The 20,948-nt window shown below is 45.2% G+C and overlaps 1 protein-coding gene across 1 annotated transcript; it reads left to right on the top strand.

Annotated features, from left to right (window-relative positions):
* The first annotated feature begins 675 nt into the window (after window positions 1–675).
* Window positions 676–17,850, top strand: ERP27 (endoplasmic reticulum protein 27). Its single transcript, XM_032207643.1, has 7 exons — window positions 676–757; window positions 947–1,047; window positions 3,139–3,276; window positions 6,862–6,975; window positions 9,928–10,053; window positions 16,883–17,080; window positions 17,792–17,850. Exons 1-7 carry the CDS (start codon window positions 676–678, stop codon window positions 17,834–17,836), a joined length of 804 nt encoding a protein of 267 aa, XP_032063534.1. The 3' UTR covers window positions 17,837–17,850.
* Window positions 17,851–20,948: the final 3,098 nt, after the last annotated feature.

Raw genomic sequence — 20,948 nt, 5'->3', positions numbered from 1 at the left:
TGCTTCAGAACGTCGACAAAACTCTAATGAATAGGAAGCCAAGAGATATTTTTCCCCTTAAAGGCAAATTATTTCAGAGTGGCTTCCTTCAGGGTGTTCATGAACCCTGTTTTGAAGCCCAAACTTGCCCACAATCAGGGTGGGCTTCAGGGCTAAAAAAGCCTCCACCTGCCATCCAGAGTGGCAGCTGAATGAGCCCAGGAAGGTAGCCCATGGCTTTCTCATGTTTAACATTTACCTGGCAGCTGTAGCTTCCACCAGCCAGAGGAAGTGCAGGAGCTGTGTCCCACTGGCTGGCCAAGCACGAAGGGGCATCAGCCTCTGTGAGACCCAGCACCTGGGGAGGTGCAGTGGCTCCCTCTATGCGGAGGGGTGTTCTCACAGCCTAGGGTGCCTGGTTGTGTGGGTGCAGGAGCTGAGATGTCCACCGCTGTGGGTAAGGGCACACTGGTGGCAGCATTGGTGGGCTTCTCCAGGGCTGATGCCCATGCAGCTGGGAGGCCCAGGGCTCTCTCCCAGCCAACACGTTATCTCAGGAGCTGAAGGCTTTGCCCCTGGCCAGCTGCTCCTTTCCCACCTCCCTGGGAGGGACTATTAGCCCCAGAAGCAGCTGACGTGTCGCTTGCCAAGGAGAGGAGTGGAAGTGGCATGGTGAGGAGAGGGCGAGCTGGCACCATGGGCACCTCCGTCTTCCCATGTCTCTTCGTCATCCTCCTTGCCGGGGGCTGTGCTGCAGACAGCGGCTCTGCATCCCACAGTAAGTCCGCTCTCCTGGGCCTGGTGTGGGGAACCCACCTCACCGAGGGTGTGCTGTGCAAGCTTCGTATCCTGTATTCTGGTGGGAGAGGTGTGGGAGCAGCATGAGGGGTGGGATGTCCGCGTGTGCGTGTGGCCTCTGAGCTGCTCTTCATGCACCCTCTGCCCAACCTTGACCTGTCCTCTCCAGGCACAGAGGAAGATGCAGAGAAACTCGTCCCCTTGAATGACATCGCAGACGTGGAGGCCTTCATCAGTGGGGTGGAGGTGGCAGTCGTTGGGTTCTTCCAGGTGTGTTGGCAGCGGGTCCCCTCTGCCAGGTGGGAGCTGGATCCTGCCCTGGTGGGAGAGCGGGGCTGGATGTGGTGTAAACACCTTCAGACAGCAGCTCCTTCCACAGAAAGGTGCTGGGGCTGTGACAGAAGTGTGGGGAGATTATGGGAGGGGTGTGTGGAAAGGGAGATGGAGCAAGGGGGGAATGTGAAGATGTTGGTGGGAGCCCTGGAATGGGAGAAAGGGAAATGCTGCAGGGGAAGGAAGAGGGTGACGTGGGTGGGAAAGAAAGCGAGTGCACTGGCACGGGGTGAGTGGGAACATCAGCTGTTTGCTCTAGTCACCGAGGGCAGAGCAAGGCACTGCCTTTGTGGTGGGGCTGAGGAAGCTGCGTCTCAGGGAGCAGTGCTGATATGGGTCTTCTGATTTCTAAGAGGGTTTGGGCCCTGATTCTGTGGCTGGAGGGCTGCCCAGGGAGGTGGTCGTGAGACAGATGTATGGCAACAGCATCTTGCGGCACACTGCAGAGCAAGGACCGATGCTTCTGCTGCAACAAGTGTGTGAGTGCTGGAGGCTTATACCCCGGGGCCTTGCTAAACACTGATCACAGAGCACCACCTGCCTCGGGTTGGGTGCCTGCAGGCATTCAGAGCTCCTCAGAGCTCCTGCAAGCCAGTGAGGCAATCTGCACAGGTAGAAGGAAAGTTGCTCAGATGTCTCCTTGCCCCTGGGTAGCTGGCTGGGGTTGTAGCAGGGCTCTGCACTTGGATGTCCTGCAGGCAAAGCCTCATGCCACTAGTGTCCCACGCCACCACATCCCTCCCGCTGCACGATTTCATTCACTGATGTTAACAAGATGCTGGTCCCAGGCAGCACAGGGGGTGCCAGGGCAGGGAGGGACAACTGTGCTGTCCTGCAGCGTGGGGACAGCACCGGCTGCCAGCAGCCAGCAGCTTGGCGTGCGCTCAATGTGTGGAGCACAACAGGGCTGCCTTTAAACAGCAGATAAGGATGTATGAGTGCCATGAGGGCTTGTCTTGGCCCTCTGCCCAAGAGTATATTCATCCAAATAATGCCCATGTTCTCTCTTCACCATAAATCACTTCCCTGCTGCAGCCTTTCATTTCACTGCAGCACGCAGCTCAGTGAGCTCCGCATATAATGAGTGTGGTTCTCCCTGACTGGGAGCTGCACGCCATGATAGAAAAACAGCATGCTGCTCCAGCAACCCCGTGTGCCTGTGTGAGAAAGTGGCCTGCTTGGCTGGGTTAAACCCCATTTTTCACAGGAATGATCGAAAACAAAGTGAGGTTATTCCCACACCATGCTTTAGTGCTCTCACCGCAGCCATGTCAATGAGCTCGCATTTCCAAAACAGGTCACAAGAGCTGTTTTTCTTCGAACGAAGAAAGAATTTTGTTTTCCATTCTCTCTGGGCTCGCAAACAGCTGAGCTGATGGTTCAAATCGAAAAGAAAAACAACAATTTCCAAGCACAGGCTGTGTCTTGAGGATTTAAATCCAGTAAGTAGGAGTATCAAAAATGCATCCCTCACAAGAAAAGCCAGGAATGGAAGTAGTAACGGATGCTTTAATACAGTCTAAGGCTGCAGTGAATGCTCTCAGTTGAAGGGAGCAGACCCCGGCTTTCTGAGGAATTGCACAGCTCTATGCTTTGACGCAGCTGTATTTGCTACATTTAAAGGGCAGATTTAAGACAGGAACTAGGATACCATTTTAAAAGGAACTACGATACCGTTAACCAGGGGTGTTTAAACAGTGTAACCCCACTGAGTCCAGAATCAAGAGGTTATCTTAAAAATGATGCATTTTTACCACTTGTATAGCACACATACGCGCACAAGTGCGCTGCCTCTGGGCTCTACGAGCACACCACCCCACATCACCCCTCCAAGAGCCCCCGGGCTCCCCAGCACCGCAGCAGGGCGGGGCGGGAGGAGGGCACGGGCCGGGCCGCGAAATGGCGGAGCGGGGGCCCCGCGGGCGGCCGGTAGGTGTCGGCCTTGCGCCGGCTGCGGCGGGGCCGGGTCGGGCCGGGCTGCTCCGCTCTGCTCTGCGCTCACCGCCCTCCTCTCTCTGTGCCCCGCAGGAGCCGCAGGGGGCCGCGGCGGCCCAGTTGCGCCTGGTGGCCGGCCGGATCCCCGAGGTGCCCTTCGGCATCAGCAGCAGCCCCGCCGTCCTGGAGCACTTCGGCGTCTCGGCGAGCACCGTCACGCTGTTCCGCAGGGTGCCGCAGCACATCTCCTCCACACTACTTTTGTTTTGCTTTATTTTATTTTATTTTATTTTATTTTATTTTATTTTATTTTATTTTATTTTATTTTATTTTATTTTATTTTATTTTATTTTATTTTATTTTATTTTATTATTCTATTCTATTCTATTCTATTCTATTCTATTCTAATTTTACCTTATTCTATTTTATTTTATTTTATTCTATTTTACCTTACTCCATTTTATTTGATTTTACCTTTTTCTATTATTATTTACATTTTTTTTATTTTGTTAAATTACCCTGCTGACTAATTTTAGTGAGCGAGGTTTTACAGCAAGCGCTTAAAAACTGCCCCCAACCATGTTACAGAGGAAATGTAATCGCTGGTCGGTAGTGATAACGAAAAGGCTTAAAGCTGCTCAGCTCTGCCTAGAGCTGGGAAGCCAAAGAGGGCTTAGCATTGAGTCAGCCTGCCCAAGCACGTAAAAGCTTGTAGAGCTTGCTGCTCTGAAGAGGTCTTTTACTTTTTGCATCCCTGACACGAGCAGTGTTTTTACACCTGATCAGATGCTCCATTTTAACCTTGTGCTCAGTGCTTTGCAAAGAATGATGGCTCTGTTTCTGAGCAGCTAGTCTGGAGCATGGTGTTACTTGGATGGGGTTTCTGTGGTTTTGGAAAGCCTCCTGAGACACATGAAAAGCACCTAGGGCCGTGTTACAGTGGATCAACACAGCAGTCTTGAAAACAAATCTTGCCAAGTGTTGCTTCAGGAAGGCAGAGCTGTCTGTCTCCCTGGGTGCACCACTTTGCCATCATGACTGAAAACAGATCCAGGCTGGGGATCTGCAGCTATAGATGCTCTGCCACCAAAAGAAGTTCCTAACACCCTGATCTGTCTTGGGTCTTACATTAAGTTTAGAAGATTTAATTGCCTAAATATGTTTTGGCCATGGACCCATTAATACTGTTACTTTGCAGTTTCTGAGGGATGGGTGTAGTGCAAATTCAATCTATCTATCTATCTATTTATTTATTTATTTATTTATTTATTGACTCCAGCTATAGCTGCTGGTGCTTCACTTTGAATTTGAAGATATTCTTGCTGAAATGTAAGGAGACAATGTTTGGAAGGGCCATGTCCTTACTTAAACAATCCAAACAAAAGCTAAAAGCAGGCATATCAGCTACCTCCTGTTGCCCCATGTGGCACTTGAAAACTGGGTAGAGAGGTACGTCAGAGGGGGAGAGGGACACTAGGTGGTACAAGATGTCCTAAAAGGCTGTGAAGAGCTGTGTCACAAGAGCTCTAAGCTCACTGAGTAGCTCAGTGTAATAGAGGAGCTGGATGTTGTAGCTTGGCCAAATTCTAGATGCAGGTCATACAACATTACAAAAGCCAGTTTGTTCCCCTTTCTCATCTTTTCCTGCCCCGTGTTTACCACTGATATTATCCAAACAGTGCAAGGAGAATGATCTAAGAGTGACCAACAGGAAAGCAGGTCCTTTTGTTTAACTTTTTACTTTCCATGTGCAGATGTTGCAATTTGAAGTGACACCCATCTCAATGTTGGTTCTTAGGCATGCTGATTTTCTTCCAAAAACATTGAAAAGGTCCTTTGTTTTTGCACTGTGGCAGATAGTAGGATGACTGCATTGGGAGGGTATTTGATGCTTGAAGTGTATTTGAAGTGTTTGGATTGTGGGAATTTGTATTGTATTGAAACTTTATTGTTCACAGTCCAGTTTTTGCAGCTGAACTCTTGTTTAATAAGAAAAAAAAAAGCAAGAAACAAACACACTAGTTAGATTCAAATGGGGTTGACAATTCTCTTACCTAATTTTCATTTTTCCTTAAATTTAAGTTATTCAGATGTTATTTTTCCTTTTATTCTGTGCTGGAGACTGTGTAGGAGTAAGGGGTTAGAGCTAAAAAGGAAAAGAAAAGAGAACTGAGACAGGAACTTGGAATGAAATACTCATTTGAAAAATATAAAGATGGGTGACCGGGATAGCAGTGAATCAGAGGCATAAACTCATTCTTTCCTTTTGCATAGTATGAAGCACATATAAGGCTGAGAAGTTTATAATTACAGTAGCAGGAAGGGCTGCTGAGACTTCTTAGCATATAGTGGAGCAAAACTGATTTATTCTGTTGAAGGATCTGGCCTGACAGACCTAAGAAGGACCTAATTAACAGATGCTAATAAGCTAATTATATAGAGTGATAAAGACATTTTGGCCAGAGTGTCAACTATTAGATGCAGGATAATTTTCACTTTTTTTTTTTTTTTTTTTTTTTTTTTCTTCTTGGAATCCTAAATGTTGAGAGCAGATGAAGGATATTATTATCCCAACATGAAAACCAGGAGTTTACAGAAGCCCACAAAAGTCAAGATAAAGTTTTCCGTGGAGCCTAGGGTGCTTTTGGTTGGTTCCCAAGGCTTCTCTGATCTCGCCTGCTCAGGTGTTGCACTGGCTTGATCCCATTTACTCGGTACAGCTGTCCTTTCATTTTATTCTGGAGCACATCTGTGAGAGGAATCAGGCAGCACAGTCTGAAAAGCACCAGCTCGGTTTTCCAGACAAGGCACAGTGGTCCCCTACTAGATCAAAGATCTTGCCAGTGACCACGGAACAGCAAAAAGGGCTTCAGATGTCTGCACACCACTGGAAAAACTAACATGAGTGCTTTCAGAGGTTGTACACATGCAGAGAATAAAATACAGGGCGTGCATGTGGACATTTTCTCAGTGCTGAGAACCTCATTCAACACGTGTGTGAAAAATCTTCAAATCTCAGACTTCGATCCTATTGCTTGTCACAGCCCACCACCCCCACGGCCCAACTCAATCACCTCCAGCAGTGGTCCTGTACAGCAACTGTGCCCCATTTGGTGGTTTAACCATTATTTGATGTTTGCCTGCTTTTTTTCTGTTTACTAAGTAAAGCAAACCTCATCTTGGGGGTTGGAGGCTGTGAGTGTGGGGAGATGTGTGGCAGGATGGATAGTCCTTTAAAGCTAAAACGTGCTGTGTTTGATTTTATTTTATTTTTTTTTTCTGCTGTACTGGAAAAAAATCCTCTTTTTATTGGAGAGATTTCCTGCTTGCACAATGTTTCCAGGAAATCCATATAGTCCCGTGCCAATGTTTATTACTTGTAGAAGAAATAGAATAAGCAGATGAAGATTTTAAAGAGGGATTTAAAGCCAAAATCTACGTAAGGAGTTAGGCTATATTAATGATGTCTCCCCACAACTCTTGGAAGGGTTTATCAGCTAATCCTCCCTGTCTCCAGTGCAGTAGGAGCAGATAATGCTAGGGATGTCTGGTGCCCAGGGATTTCTGTTATGCCATGAGTTTGCCTTGTCCTTGGGAGACTGAGGGAGGGTAGAAGATCCTTAGCTCAAAGTGGTGGCAGACCTCTGTAGGTCTAATAGTTCTGGACCTCAAGAAATGGGGATTATATCCTGGAAAGGAGAGGAGGGTGGTGTCCAAAGGGTGGGTGTCTTTGTGGGTGAGAGCCATCAGCAGCTCTGGAGGAAGTTCTGAGAGGAAAGGACAGCTGTGACTGGAGGTGTCTTTGCATATCTTCAGGCAGACAATGACCGGAAAGATTTGGATGTGGACAGTGAGGACATCAATGCTGAGAAGATGAGTCGTTTCATTCGGATGAACGAGCTCCGCCTGGTGACGGAGTACAACCCTGTGGTAATTACCAGCTCCTCACAGCCTTCACCCCAGCACTCAGTCTCCTCCTCATGGGCCTCCTCTGGCCCAAGTGTTTATGCACATGGATGTATGCAAGGGTTGCACAGTGGTGTAGATGGGGATGGGGAAGACACACAACTCTTTGCTGCTACTGCATAGAGTGAGCGGAAGCAGGTGTAGCACCGGGGCATTCAGGTGGGGTGGGAAGGGGAAAGGAGGCAGTTCCTCTGGCCTTCCAGTAAATCTGGGGCATTGGTGGACAAAGAGCTGCATTTCTTACTGCTCCTGCTGCTTCCTCCCTTGGGCATTTGCTATGTCGTACTGTGCCTGCAGACCCTGCCCATCTCTGTGGCTGGGAAGCCTCAAGAAACATGGGAACCCAAATGACCTGCTTCTAGGAGGCAGGCTTTCCTTTGTCACCCAACAACCAGGGCCCAACATACACCTGGCTATTTGAAAGCATATTCAAAAGCTGGTTGGAAACTTCCCAAGCAAAATTTTTTCCCATCCCCAGCATCCCTCACCCCATAATTTGTCAGTTCAACAAAGCAAAATTGGACATAGGATGCTTCCTTGCTGGCCATCTTCATTAACTCACCCACCTGACAGACAATCAAAAGCTCCTGGTGCTCCTTTCCTGTAGAGAGGGTGGCTAAGGATTTAGGCTCCCCTGAAGTGCTAGCAATTCACTGGGCTGGTTGCTGTGAAGCCCAGCTGGCTGCAAGGCTGAAACTGTCATTGCTGATGGGGTCTTTTGCAGACTTCTGAATAGCTACAGCAATGCTGACCATGCTCAGTTTAATCAAAGGAGAATGGCCTTACCTGTTTCAAAGCTGTACCTTTTCAAATGGATGCCAAACATCAGCCTAGAGGGCTGGCACATATCCCAGTTCAGGTTCAGCCTGCCAGGAGAGAGAGCATTTTGTTTTGGAAATACAACATTTTCTTTCCAGAGAAAACTTACTGCAGAAGTTCTGTTCTACTTTCTTTGAAAGAAAAAGAAAGAAAGAAAGAAAGAAAAAAAAAAAGCAGATTTGTTTTTTGTTTACTTCATCTACCTAAGGGATATGAAAAGCATTTCAAAATGATGGAACATTTCCTAGGACAAAAAAGCTGTACTCTGCCCCACTGTCCTTACAGGTCTTTGAGATCACCCAAGTAACGACAGTGGGGATGTTCTTGTTATCCTCATAAACGGCCAGGCTTGTAGCCTCCACTGTGGTCTTTTTGCAATTCATCCGATCTTGTGTCTTTCTTCATATGTTTCTGATGATACTTGGGGTTCTTGCTCCTTGGTGTCCCATTTAGCACCCAGACTGTTTCTCTGCCCCAGAACCCCCAGGCTGTTCAGCCGTTCCCTCCAGCCTGGCTTGCAACACACATCCTGTTTCATTTTTTCCCCTGACACTGTGGATCCCTAGCAAGGTGCTGCAATTAACAGTGCCTCCTGCCGTCCAAGGCTTGAAGCCCTTCCAGGTCTGCTAGCATAGCTTTTTTTTTTTTTTTTTTTTTTTTTTTTTTTTTTTTTTTTTTTTCCCCATAAATATTTATTCCCAGTGCATATGCTGTTTACATCCAAGTATGCTGCAGGTCAGCAAGGGGTTGGATCACAGGGATCAAATTGAGTACTGCCAAGAGTTTCATTCCCTGTCCTGGGGCCCTCACTGTTTCACCCACGTACTTCAGTCATTTTTAGGCAGTGCTTACCATGTGTACTTCCCAGGAGAGTGCAATGTGATCCATTCATGATGATGAGCTATGCAAATCTCTTGCAAAAGGTTTTGTGGACAGACACACCTCTGTGAGGAGTTGCCAGAGGAGCTGCTGCTCGAGCTGTGCCCCTGTTGTCCTTGTGGCTCTTGGTGCTGCATGGCTTCACCCTCACTTTCAGCCCTGTCCTCTTCCATGAGGTCTTCTCTTTAACCCCGGTTTGCTTCCCCTCTACTCTCCCCTGACCCAAATGAAGTGATACAAAACACCACATCAGCATCAGGCTAAGGGAAAATCCTGGTCACGAGAAACTGGATGCCTTGTGGTGCACAGCCCTTGCAGACATGCACTCCCTGACCCCATCCTTGTTACTCCTGGAGCATGTGGAAACTTTCTCCTCCTCTGGGGAAGTGCTGGCGGGGATCTCTACTGCCTGCACCAGTGTGGTTTTGGTGGCATGGGTGAGGCAGCAGGTCAGCAGCAGCCTGGCCCCATTCTGTTTGGTTTGAGGGAGAGGCTGCAGGGAAAGGGGGATGAAGAGCGACTGAGTGCCTGGAGATGGTGCAAAGGTTTCCTGGGCAGTGCCAGCCTTGCCTGCTCACAGAGGGCCATTGTGCGCTGTGCCTGCCCAGGGCACCGCCAGATGCAGGTCCTTCCCCCTGCAGGGCTGCAGAGCCAATTCTAACCCAGAGCACTGCAGGCTGCCCAGCCTCTGGGGTTGCTGAAAAGAGGCTTTGGACTCATCCTTGTTTGATGCACAGCACAACGTGTTGCACAAAGGGAGCAAGGGGACACACCAACCCTAGCATCCCAAATTATTCCAGCCTGCTCGTTCCCATTTCAGTCAGGTGCTGCGCCCCAGAAATTCAGGGCACCACATTTGGTGGCCTTACCTTTCCAATTCCTTTTTGTCCTTCTAGATGACAGCTTGCTGCATCCAGGCAGTCCCCCTGCCTAGTCACTGACGGGCCTGAGGCCAGTGAGGAACACTTGTGGTCTTCAAACTCTTGGCTTTGGAATAAGCAAAACCAAGAGGTTAAGTGTTTCCACAAAAACCCAGATTGGATCCATCCTGCTGTAAAGGAGGTTGTCCTGCTTGTTGGGCTGATTTACAAAGAAGCCTCAGCTGAGGCATGAGGATTGATGTCCCTTTGGCAGTGCATCCAATGTGCATTAAATGCACTCAATCTCCTTGTCTGTGTGTTTTTCTCTCTCTGTCTGTGGTGGCCATGCTTTTGGCAGACAGCTGTAGGTGTGATGCACAGTTCTCTCGAGATTCACCTCCTCCTGATCACAGATAAGAAGTCCCCAGAGCACCCTGAGCGAATGCACAGATATCGTGCGGCAGCAGAGCTCTTTGAGAAGAAGGTAAGTCCAAACAGAGAGGAAGAGGAGCCATGAGAGAAAAAAATAGGAGGACAGTGGTTTCATCCATGGATGGGGTGGGCATCGTCTGCTGTTCTGTGCATTAGAGGAGCAATGGCCAAGTGGGATGAAAAGACAATTAGCTGGATCATTAAGTGGGGAAGTTGGATCTGTTCATCTTTTGTCAGTTTTGCCTCCGTGTGGGAAAAATATCCTTTGTATTCTGCTCCCCCACTCTCACGGTGGGACAGTGTGTACTTACTTGCTTCTGGTCCAGTGTTGTTCCCTTGCCCTGGGAGATGATGAACAGCTGCTGCACTTCAGCCCGGCAGTGGTCACATTCCACTGGTGTGAGAGGTGATCTTGTATATACAGCCTGAGAGATGCCAAAGAGCATTATATAAGTGACCAGACAGCAATTAATGTCGCAGAACTTCTTAACCCTTAGCCCTCTGGTTGGTTCCTGGGGAAAGAGCTATTTTAAAGGAATCATGGATGGGTATTGTCGGATTTACCACAGCAAGGTGGTGGGATAGATGGGGTATTTCAGAGAAATTTCCCCTGGTTCCCACCCCTGTGTGGGCAGAACTCCCCAGGCAATTTAGCTTTCCATGGATGATTTCTTGCCAGCAGCTGGATTACAGGGGAATTTGGGTCCAGGGGACAGAGAAAGGAGGATTGGGAACAGCAAGCAGACATTTAACGTGGGGAAGAATAGCAAATGGGAAGGGGTAGAGGATCACAGCAGTGGAGAAGGCTGAACTGAGTGGCAGTGAAAGTGACCATCCTGGGAGAAATGTGGAGCTGAAAAGAGTTGAGGTTTGAGAACAAGAATATCTGCATGCATCTGTTTGCAGTACTGAAGGAGCAGATTAAAAATCAAGTATATCTTTATCTCCAAGTGGGGGGGCCACCTCAGAACCATGCACACTCAGGAGACTTGGCATTTTTTTTTTATGGCAAGACTTCTTTTGACCTTGCCATCTCTACCACCCATTGTCAAGAGAGCAGGCAGAAACCATGCATGAAAGTCAAAAGGTCTTTTGAAAAGTGTTTTGCTTTAACAAATACATGCTGATAAAAGAAGACTCATTTATCTGAAAAATTCCAGCTGTCACATGTGAGATAAGTGTTACAATGACACCATTATCCTTGCCCATAAGCAGCACAGCCAGATCCAGGTCTCTCGCAAGCAGCTAACTTTTCTAAGACAATACTCTTGAGCACCACAGTCCCTTGCTGATGCAGCTGCAGCCAGTTTTCCCCTAATATGATGCCTAGATCTGAGTGAGTGGGAATAATTTTCCTAGAAATTTTTCATGAAGAATTGGATGAAAAGTTGTACTGAAGTACAAATAATTTAAGAATTACCAACAACCCAAATCTGAACTTTTTTTTTTTTTTTTTTTTTTTTTTACATTTGTGCAGGGAAGTTTCCCACTGAATCAGTCCAGAGGAAGTTTTCCATAATAAAATGTAGGCATTTGAATAATTATCTGAATATTACTGCAGGGGTACTGCAAGATACCTAGATGAAGGGACTGGGAACCTAGTATATTCTTTTTTTCCAAAGAAGGGTCATTCTGCAAAATAATTTGTGATTTGGACTGCCTTCTTACAAAGCAGGAAGAAAGAGTAAGGATACCTTTGTTCAGGTCACCTGGGTCTTAGATCTGGATCCTAAGGAGTAAGCAGAGCAATATGCCCACTTAGGGTTGTCTCGACTTGCTTTTTGTGGCTTGCAAATTGTCCTGTTAATAAATGTAAGATTCTTGAATTTAAGTTTATTCAGAATTACAAGTGAAAAATTCACAGCCTGTAGGCTGGTGCTGAAAGGCTTGTTTGTGCTGCAGAGTTAGCTCTGTCAGTGGTTTGAGCAAGCATTGCTGTGCAGTGGAGAAGCGTTCAGACCCACTCTATGGGTGTACCACTGCATCCAGCAGTCTTTCACAGTGCTTGCAGAGTCCCAGAAGAGCAAGGGGAGACTGGATTTGTGTTACACTTTCTCCTCAGTGACAGTGTAGAACACTGATGCAGGCTTCAGAGGGTTCTCAGGCAGGATCGGGGGTACCCATCCTTTCACACATCTCTGCTGGGGTCTGAGGGAAGAATAGTCTTTGTTGTTGTCATCACCAGATGTAGGAAGAGGAGAACCTGTTGCTTGAACTCACAGGGAGATGAAGAGAAAGTGCTGGTAAGTGGTTGACCCCAGAGAGTGAAAAAAAAAAAAGATCATAAGGAAGGGATTTCCCTACCAGTTCCTGGGCTATGGTCCCTTCATCTTTGGTTTATGTTCTTTCCATTTTTGCCTGTGAAAAATCTCAAGTTTTCATCTGGAGGACTCTTCTAGATTTGATAGTGGAGCCTGAGTGTTGTAAAATGCTGGAGTGGAAAATGCAAACGTTAGATGATGCTAAGTTACCAAGAGCTGACAAGAATCACAAGAAACATGGTGCTACTCTAGCAGATCTTGAGAAACAATTGTGGGTGGGTAACAGTGAACAGAGAACTCAGCACTGCAGCTGCAAGAGTGAACCCACCAGTGTCCTTGGAAGGACCAAATATGTGCTCATTTGGAAAAATACTGCCAAGAATCCAAGCTTTCTATTAGAAAGGAAATGTCAGGGTTAGTGCTAGTGAGCCAGACTAGCATGAGCATCTTCACTCTTCTTTCCACAGTATTAGAGTATAACATAATTACAAATGGTGTACCTCACAGGTGTTTGCAGAAGTTTTTCAGTAAGATGATGCTAGGAATAACAAAAGCAGCTTCTGCTGCAACTGATATAACATGGCTTATAATGTCAAAAAGATGTGGGTAGTCATGTTCTTGAAGTCCCTTTTAACTTATATGTAGACCCATTTAGAAATGAGTTCTGAGAAACTGCTGAGAATCCTTCAGGAGGTCTTCTATGAGAAGGAAAGGATAGTGTCCTTTCTCTTGGACAGTCATTCACACACTTCTTATTTTTCTTGCCAGACTTTGATTGCTCCAGAAATGAGACAGATTATCTTTGGAGATTCCTCTTTTTAGTCATAAACAGGAAAACTCATAAATATGGAATGTCGATGTCACTTGACAGATATTTGAAGTAAAGCTGTTTTAATAGCTTTTTTGTTTGTTTTAATTTACAACTGATGTTTTCTTTTTATTTTGATGTACTATGTAAACTACTCAATAAATTACTCAAGTTTCAGATTTTTTTTTTTTTTTTTTGGCTTATACAGTCTCCTAAAAGTGAAGTTCACAGCTCCATACAGCTCAATATCAAACACTATATATGAAGCTTGACCATCCTTCCTGTTGGCCTTCTGTAGAGAGAAAACTAAGAAACATGAAATTGGTTTCTACCATTGCAGTATTATTTTCAATTACATTGAGTTCCTTGGAGAATAACATCATTCCATATCTTAGTATTTACCAGGAACTTCATGTTCTAAAAGCACTGGGCTAGGAAGCAAGTTGTCAAGACACCAAGACAGCACCAGTGTAAAAAAAAAAATCTTTGAAAGAGTGTACTGCAGATGACAGTGCACAGCTAATACTTCATTGTGTTCTGTGTTCTTGGAATATCAAGTCTGGAGGGAAGAATTTGTTTTGAGAGTTCCTCATACATACACTAGAACCTTCACTGTCTCTATTAGCAGGTCTCTGAACACAGACAAGAAAAAACAATTTCATAGAAAATTGCTTCAGGAGTAAAAAAAATAGCTATTATAGAGGATAGTTTGAAATAGAAAACAAGTTTTCTATTTTGGATGAAACTACCTAATTTCTAGCAGTGATATGAGAGTTGGCATCATAAGGGGAATTTGTTTTGGTGAGCTATAGTTTTGGTAAGGAGTTTGAGCAAAGGCTTTAGACTGTATTCAGCACTGGTGAAGGAGGACAAGCATCCTTTCTTCCCTTCTAAAATATGTGAAATAAATTGCCTGTCACCATTTATTGTAGGCGTTGCCCTAGATTACTGCCTGAGACCAGACCAAGATTTGGCTATCAGGACTTAGACAAAGTGAATCTTGTCTGAGGGTCAATATCATTTTCAATGGTTACTGCATTTATTGTTTATGATTAGAGTTAGTTGGGAATCATATAACAAAATAAATTCTGTATGAGAAAATGCCAGTTCCACCAGATAGAATCTGTTGTGGACATGTCCCCGTTCAGAAATCTGCTTGGTTTCTTGCTGCTGAGGAGACCAGGCATTCAGTGCCTGTGGCCTCAGTACAAGGGCACCATACAGGCTGCCTCACAGTTGTGACTTCGAGTCAGCACCAGCCTTGGCAGAAACCCTGGAGTGCATCCAATGCAGGATGCACAGATTTGTGAATTCTGAAGGAGGGTTCATGCCATGTCATTGCATTACAGGAATATATCATTCTTAAACACGTGTGATTGGCATAAGGTGTCTTATTTCGATTGACAGTGGGCAGATAAAACTGTTGTCTTTCCCTTATTTCTGGAATATCATTCACAGAAGGGGAAGGAACTTTTGCTGTACGTTGGCATCCTACAAATGTGTGAGCCAAATATGAGTCATTAGAGGGATCCAAATCAAGAACTGTGAATGATGTTATCTCATCTGTCCTAGCTGAGGAGCCTACTGTTCATGTGTTTTAATTGTTTTCTTCTGCAAGGAAGAAAAAAAAAATGTTTGGGGTTCTAATGCTCAAACTTTTTATCCTTTTATTCTTACTCTGCTCTTTGTGTTCATAGACAGGTTCTTAGTTTGGGTATTTTTAAGAAAGGCTGGAAACTTGATAAAGGGAAGAAGGTTTACTAACATTTATATTACCATTTTAAAATGCCACTTATCTCTTTTAAAGCTGGAGGAACTTTTGCACAGAAGTTAGCATTTAACAAACTAGGTATTCTAAAGGCTTTTTTGATTAAATTCGTGTTTAACATTTGATTAACAAAATGTTATTGTCTAGTGATTTTTTCATAGAGAAAAACAAAAGTTGGTGATTGAAATGATGAAAAATATAATACCATCCCCTGTACCATTCCTCTGAAAGCACTTTCCTCCAACAGTAACCTCTGTTTCCATTTTGCATGTTGGAAAGAGAGCCCTACAGCAGAAGGCATGTTCAAATTCTTTCTGCTCCAGCTGAAAGCTTGGAGTTCAACTCTTAGATCAAACATTTAGATCTGTGACCCTTGAATTTGTGATGCTTCTCTAGCTTGGTGTTTTATCCTACAAAAGGATGAATTTAGCACTCTGGGAGAAGTTCCCCACAACCTGTCTGCTCATTAGCTTGTTGCCCTTGGTGCACAGTTGACTTTTGGCAGAGAAATTGCTAGTGGTAGGTGACTGTCATATCCAGTGAAGCCATTGCTCTCATTTCTTTATCACACTGATTAACTGCAGTTAAACCTTATACCAGCCTAAATATCCCCTCTTCCCCTTTTCCTAGGCTGTTGCCTAGGAAAGTTTCCAGATATATCTGGTTGTTTTCTTTGCTGTTTTACTTTTGTTTTTGCAGAACACATTTAATAAAGGATTGTAGATTTACCGAATTTATTTTTAGAGAAGAAAAAGTTTTGAACTAATTTGAGTGTTTTTGATTGAAAAGAAAGGAAAACATGAGTCACAGCCTGGGAACTGGGCACATCATATTAACATTGCATTAATGTTCTTTCTTAAACTCCTCTTTTTTCTTGTATAAATTAGTCATACTCATGTCCATAGTTATGTTGTATATGCTAGGTCCAGTAGACTGCAAGGTTTAAAGGGAAGATCAAGTGATGCATGATAGATGGATGTTTGTTGTTTGTTTCTTTGGTTTGGATGTCACCTGCTGAAGGATTCTGTTTAATCAGATCATTGATGATCATTGATTAAATTATTTGCTTTTTTTTTTTTTTTTTTTTTTTTCCAAAATTTATACATAATGTTTGTATTTAGTATTAAGAGACAATTTAACAAACATTTTTGAGGTAGCTGAACATTTTACAGAAAATCCTTAAGATTCCAAAATTTTTTAAGACTTCAAGTTGAAATCCTTTAAGACTTCAGTTTAAATTTACTCCTAAATAAATCATGGGGTAGGTCACCAATTGTGATAAATCAGTACTATTGAATTGGCCTGGCAGTATCCTAATCCTTGACTCGGTCTTGCTCTCCAAGACTTTTTGGGAGCCCAGAAAAATATAGGCTTTTCTCACCCTGGCTTACTCATTGAGGGGCTTCTCTCCCCAGGTCTGAGAAGTCTCCACTGAGACTGGCTCTATGTACAGTGGTGTTGTGCCAACAATTCCTGTTTCCCAAATGATTGCACCTTCATTTCTAGTCACTGCAGCTGACATAAATACACCCTTTGTGTTTGGTATTCTTATCCTTGCCAGCTTATGCTGCCCTGTACTTCACTCCCACATTCCTGCAATTGAGTTTGATTTTCCACTTACCAAAATACCTTTTAACCATGCCACACTGAGTCTTGCATGGATGTGAGCATATTATCCTGAAAACATGCAAAAAGAGGCATCAGCTTTTTCTACGTGTGCCTTTGAGATGAAAGACATCTTTTTTCTTCATCTATTAAGAGAACAGGAGACTGCCTTCCTGCCATACTATGAATATATTTTTAAAGAAGAGAAAACAAGACATTTTGTTTGATAGTGTACATATGGACTAGATAAAATATGGAAAAATTCACCGCAAGGAGCACTTAGTGGCAGAGGAAAGTGTTATTCCAACAGAGTATGGTAGGTTTTCACTAACTCGTTTTAGAAATATCACTATTAATCTTTGTATGATTGTTGTTTGGTGATCTCTTTTCTCTCTCAGTCTCTGTTTTGCTCACATTTTATCTCTTATTTACATCACAGATTCTCTTTATCCTGGTAGACATTAATCTGAAAAGCAATGAACAAGTGATGGCATACTTCAAACTGAAGAAGTCCCAGCTGCCAGCTCTGGCTATATTCTACACACCAGATGAGGAGCATGATGTGTTGCCTCTGGATGAATTCTCTGTTGAGCGTGTGCAGGACTTCTGTAATACTTTCTTACAAAGAATACAAAAGGTAAGGGATCACTCCTGTACAGTCTACAGGAAGCTGGGATCTTGTATAAAGATGGTATTGCTCGCAAGGCTCTTCAGGAGATGACTTCAGTTTCTTGACTTTGTCACCAGCCCTGCCACCTCTATTTCATTTTCACTTGCATTAGATCTAGAGCAGAGCAGATATGGGTGTGTTTGCAGAGCCTCTTTATTCATTGAGATCTGCCTTCTTAGTCTACAGCAAAAAGACTTGTCTGACCTCTGCAACTGTATGAGGAACTTCAACTCAGTGGAAGCATCTGTTTTCTGGGAGCAGCAGCTAGGGCAGTAGGGTGAAGGGTGCATTAGGACAATTAGAATGGTCATGGTGGCTGCCAGCAGTTAGGAGGGGATCAGGGAGACAGTGGCAGGGATAGGAAGTAAATTTATCAAGAAGGCCACAGAGCAGAGTATATAGATATGCTCAGAACTCTACTGGAGGTCAGGGCTGGGAGAGGAACAATTAAATCTCTGTGAACATTCAGTGTTAGTGTTCCCTCTTTGTCAAATGTCACCTTCTTATAACACATAGGCTTTGTGCATCAGAACCCTCTGTTATGCAACTGAAATGGGATAGGCAGGGTAAAGGCATGGAGAACAGAGGGAAGCACTTACACTGGATTGTTTCCTTTTATCACTATACTGAGAAACTGAACCATGTCAAAACTGATTTCATGCCTTTGATATATTTTAGAAAGAAGAGGAACAAGAGAAGAAGGCCCTCAATGAGGAACTCTGATTCTTTCTAAGCCAACAGGATGACTGTGCCTAGAGCCATCTGTTCTTGGTGTATGAAGAGTTCACTGAGCCTCACAGATCAGGAATTCCTGGGATAATAGGATTAAGGGGCCAAGTCAGTCATGGATTCCAATCTCCATGCCATGTACATATATGCTGTCTGTCCTCTCTACACATCTCTCTTCCCTTCTGGTTTGCTCTTTTCTCATTTCTCAGATTTGCTCTGCTATTGCAATACCCGGTGTCCTTCCATACTGCCTTTGATGGAGCACAGGGCAATATAGCAAAATGGCAATATCACAGATATAGCTTGTTGTTCCCAGAGAGACTGACAGATCTGTTTCTCTCATGGTGCCTGACTTGTTCTCTTTGTGTTTGGTGCTATGCTGGGATCCACTGTCAGCCTGTCCTGACACTAGAAACAGATTGGTTCCTTGATGTCACATGAACTTTTCCATTTATTTTTCTAAATAAAGCAGAAAGTCAGTAGCCTAATTTGTATGCAAATATGTGATTTCCCACTGCCCATTTCTGCCTCTTAAGAACAAAGCCTATGTATTTTTGAATGAGTAAGCTCAAAAATCTTTCTCTGAATATAGCCAGGTTTGCACTGTCTGAGCAGATGGATTAGTTGCTAAGAGTCTTTCCCAGTGGAATTAGACCTCTGATCAACACATCCATGAGGATGAGAGATTTCTGTGAGGTTCTGAGATAAGAAGAGCACTGTATACAGCAGATCTGAGCTGGTGCAGGAAAAAATAGTGAGATGCAGACTGAGGAATGGAAGCTGTTGTAGAATGGCAGTAGAAAGTTGCATTGCAAGATGGGAACTACCTCTGCACTGCATTAGAGGGAAAGGCTGTTGTCTGTAGTGATCTCAGGTGTCTGGGGTCTCAGTTCTGGTACAGAGGGAGTGAGGTGTACAAGCGATCTCTCTTCTGCTGTACAAAATGCATGCAATAGCCTTGCCTCATACTTGGCCCAGCATCCTTTGGCGTAGAGCATGAGTGCTGCTGTCAAACAGTGACTGCATTGTGTCTCAGGGCTTGAGAGACTTGGCTTGGGACAGGGAGTCTAAGAGGCGTAGAGCTGAGAAACCTCAGTCCTTTCTCAGCCATCAGGCACAGAACTGGGAATAGAAAAGAGTTGCAGATGAGGCAAACACAGCTCCCCACCACAGAGGGAGAGGTCAGGAGCTGGAGGGGATGCAAAGTAACTCACAGCCACCACAGTGAAGGCCACAGCTGGATGTAACTGCTTTAGTACTCTACCCTTCCTTCTCCACTTACCTAAAGCAGGCCCAATGCTCTAACAGTCATTTGGGGAATCAGCATTTCTGCCCATTTCCAAGGGAGAGTAGATGACCAAAGCAATATTCAAGGTTGTTCCTTGTGTAGGCATTTGTACCCCCCTAAGGGGTAGGGAGGTGGGCAACATGGGATCTCAGAAGCTCTGTGGTAAACACAATAGCCATGAACTGTTTCCTAAATGAGGCAGGTTAGACGAGAGCGGGGAAAGAGGGAGGGAAGGAGAGGAGAGATTGGCAAACCACCTCTGTTTAGTTTTTCCCTTGTCACAATTGAGTGCTCCCTAACCTCTGGTTTGCATGTGGCATGGGAGAACCTTTGGTATCACTTTTGGACACATCTAGATAATAAAACTGAGGCTGTCATGGGAGAAGTGAGATTGGGGCATGATGTGGTGCATATTTATTTCTTTAGCCTGGTGAAAGTAGAAGTGTCTGCCTTCAGCCCTTAAACTGTTTTAAACCTCTGAGGTTCATTGGAGTTTCCTGCACTATGTATGAGGCTTGCCAGGCCCATGCATGGCCTGTGTGGTGCCAGGCAGGAGGAGCTGGGTGCAGTTGTCTTTGATTCAAGGGCTGAGTGAGGATGTTACTGCAGGGCCTGGCCCCTCCAAAGTGCTGAGGAGATGCAGGGTCTCATCCCAGGCCCCATTTTACAGGTTTGGGGATCAGAGATAGGTCACCTCACAGTGGCCCAGAGTCCAGGCAGCGCAAACTCCTGCCTGCCTTCCTACGTCCCTGTGCCAGTGGTGTGAGACATGTATGAGCTCCTGCTTTTGAACATGCAGGTCTGTGTCTTCTAGCAAGGGCTCTGCTTTCTTTCTCCCAATGAGAAAGTTTCTCCTTTTTTTATGGCTATAGTTTGTTCCTCCCTAGGAATTGTTTTTACTGCTTTCTCTGCCGCAAGGTACAGTGAGAAGGTCTTCTGCAGAGACATCTGTGAGGAGCCTTGGCGTTGTAGATGTTTCTAGTGTCACGCACCCCTGTGGTCCAAACCAAACAGTGTGTGGGTACTGGCCTGCTGCATGGGTGTCTGAGGTTCCTCTCTTGGCCCTGTAGAGACACAACGACTGCAGGACTTGGGCACAGCAATGTGACTCTTCCTCACTGTAAGAGGGAAACAAAACAGGATGTGAAAGAAGCCCTGGTTCTGCAAACAAACCTGGGAGCAAAAGCCATGTCCCCGGTGATTCTGTTCACTGTGTACACAGATAAATATAGGGACAGCTTTTTGGGATCTTCATTGAGCGGTGGTGTAGGGGGGTGTTAATTCCCTCAGCAACATAACCAACAACCTTGGGAGCCACAAGGCAACCACAGGAAAAGCCACCTCCTCCGCCAGCTGCCCCAGGACTTTCACAGTGGTGCCAATGGATCCAAGGGGCCTGCTTTAATCCCTGTGCTCTAAGGCTTCTGCAATGCAGCCTTAGCACTGGGTTTAATCACTGTGACGATACATCCAAGGCAGAAAACAGAGACAGAATCTTGTGGAGGGACAATCTGTTGTTTGATTTTGGGTTTTGTCACCATCTGCGTTATCTCTGACCCACGTTTGTGGCTTGGACCAGATGTTTTGAGCTGGCTGAGGAGCCTGGGCTGGTTTTCAAGGAGAGGAAGGGCTTAATGCAAACTGACAGCAGGACACTGTGGTGTGAGAGCCCCTGCTCTGCAGCAGCATCTGAACCTGAAGGACTTGTAAAATAGTTAAGCTGGCAGCTGAGCCTGCCTAACAGCAAAGCTAGGCTGTGGCAGCATGTGAGAGCTGCTGTCTTTACAGCAGGGAATTGGGTTGCACTGTGGAAGATGG

This window comes from Aythya fuligula, chromosome 1, assembly GCF_009819795.1.
Source record: "Aythya fuligula isolate bAytFul2 chromosome 1, bAytFul2.pri, whole genome shotgun sequence".
NCBI classification, from domain to species: domain Eukaryota; kingdom Metazoa; phylum Chordata; class Aves; order Anseriformes; family Anatidae; genus Aythya; species Aythya fuligula.
This window is presented reverse-complemented; position numbering and strand designations above follow the sequence as displayed.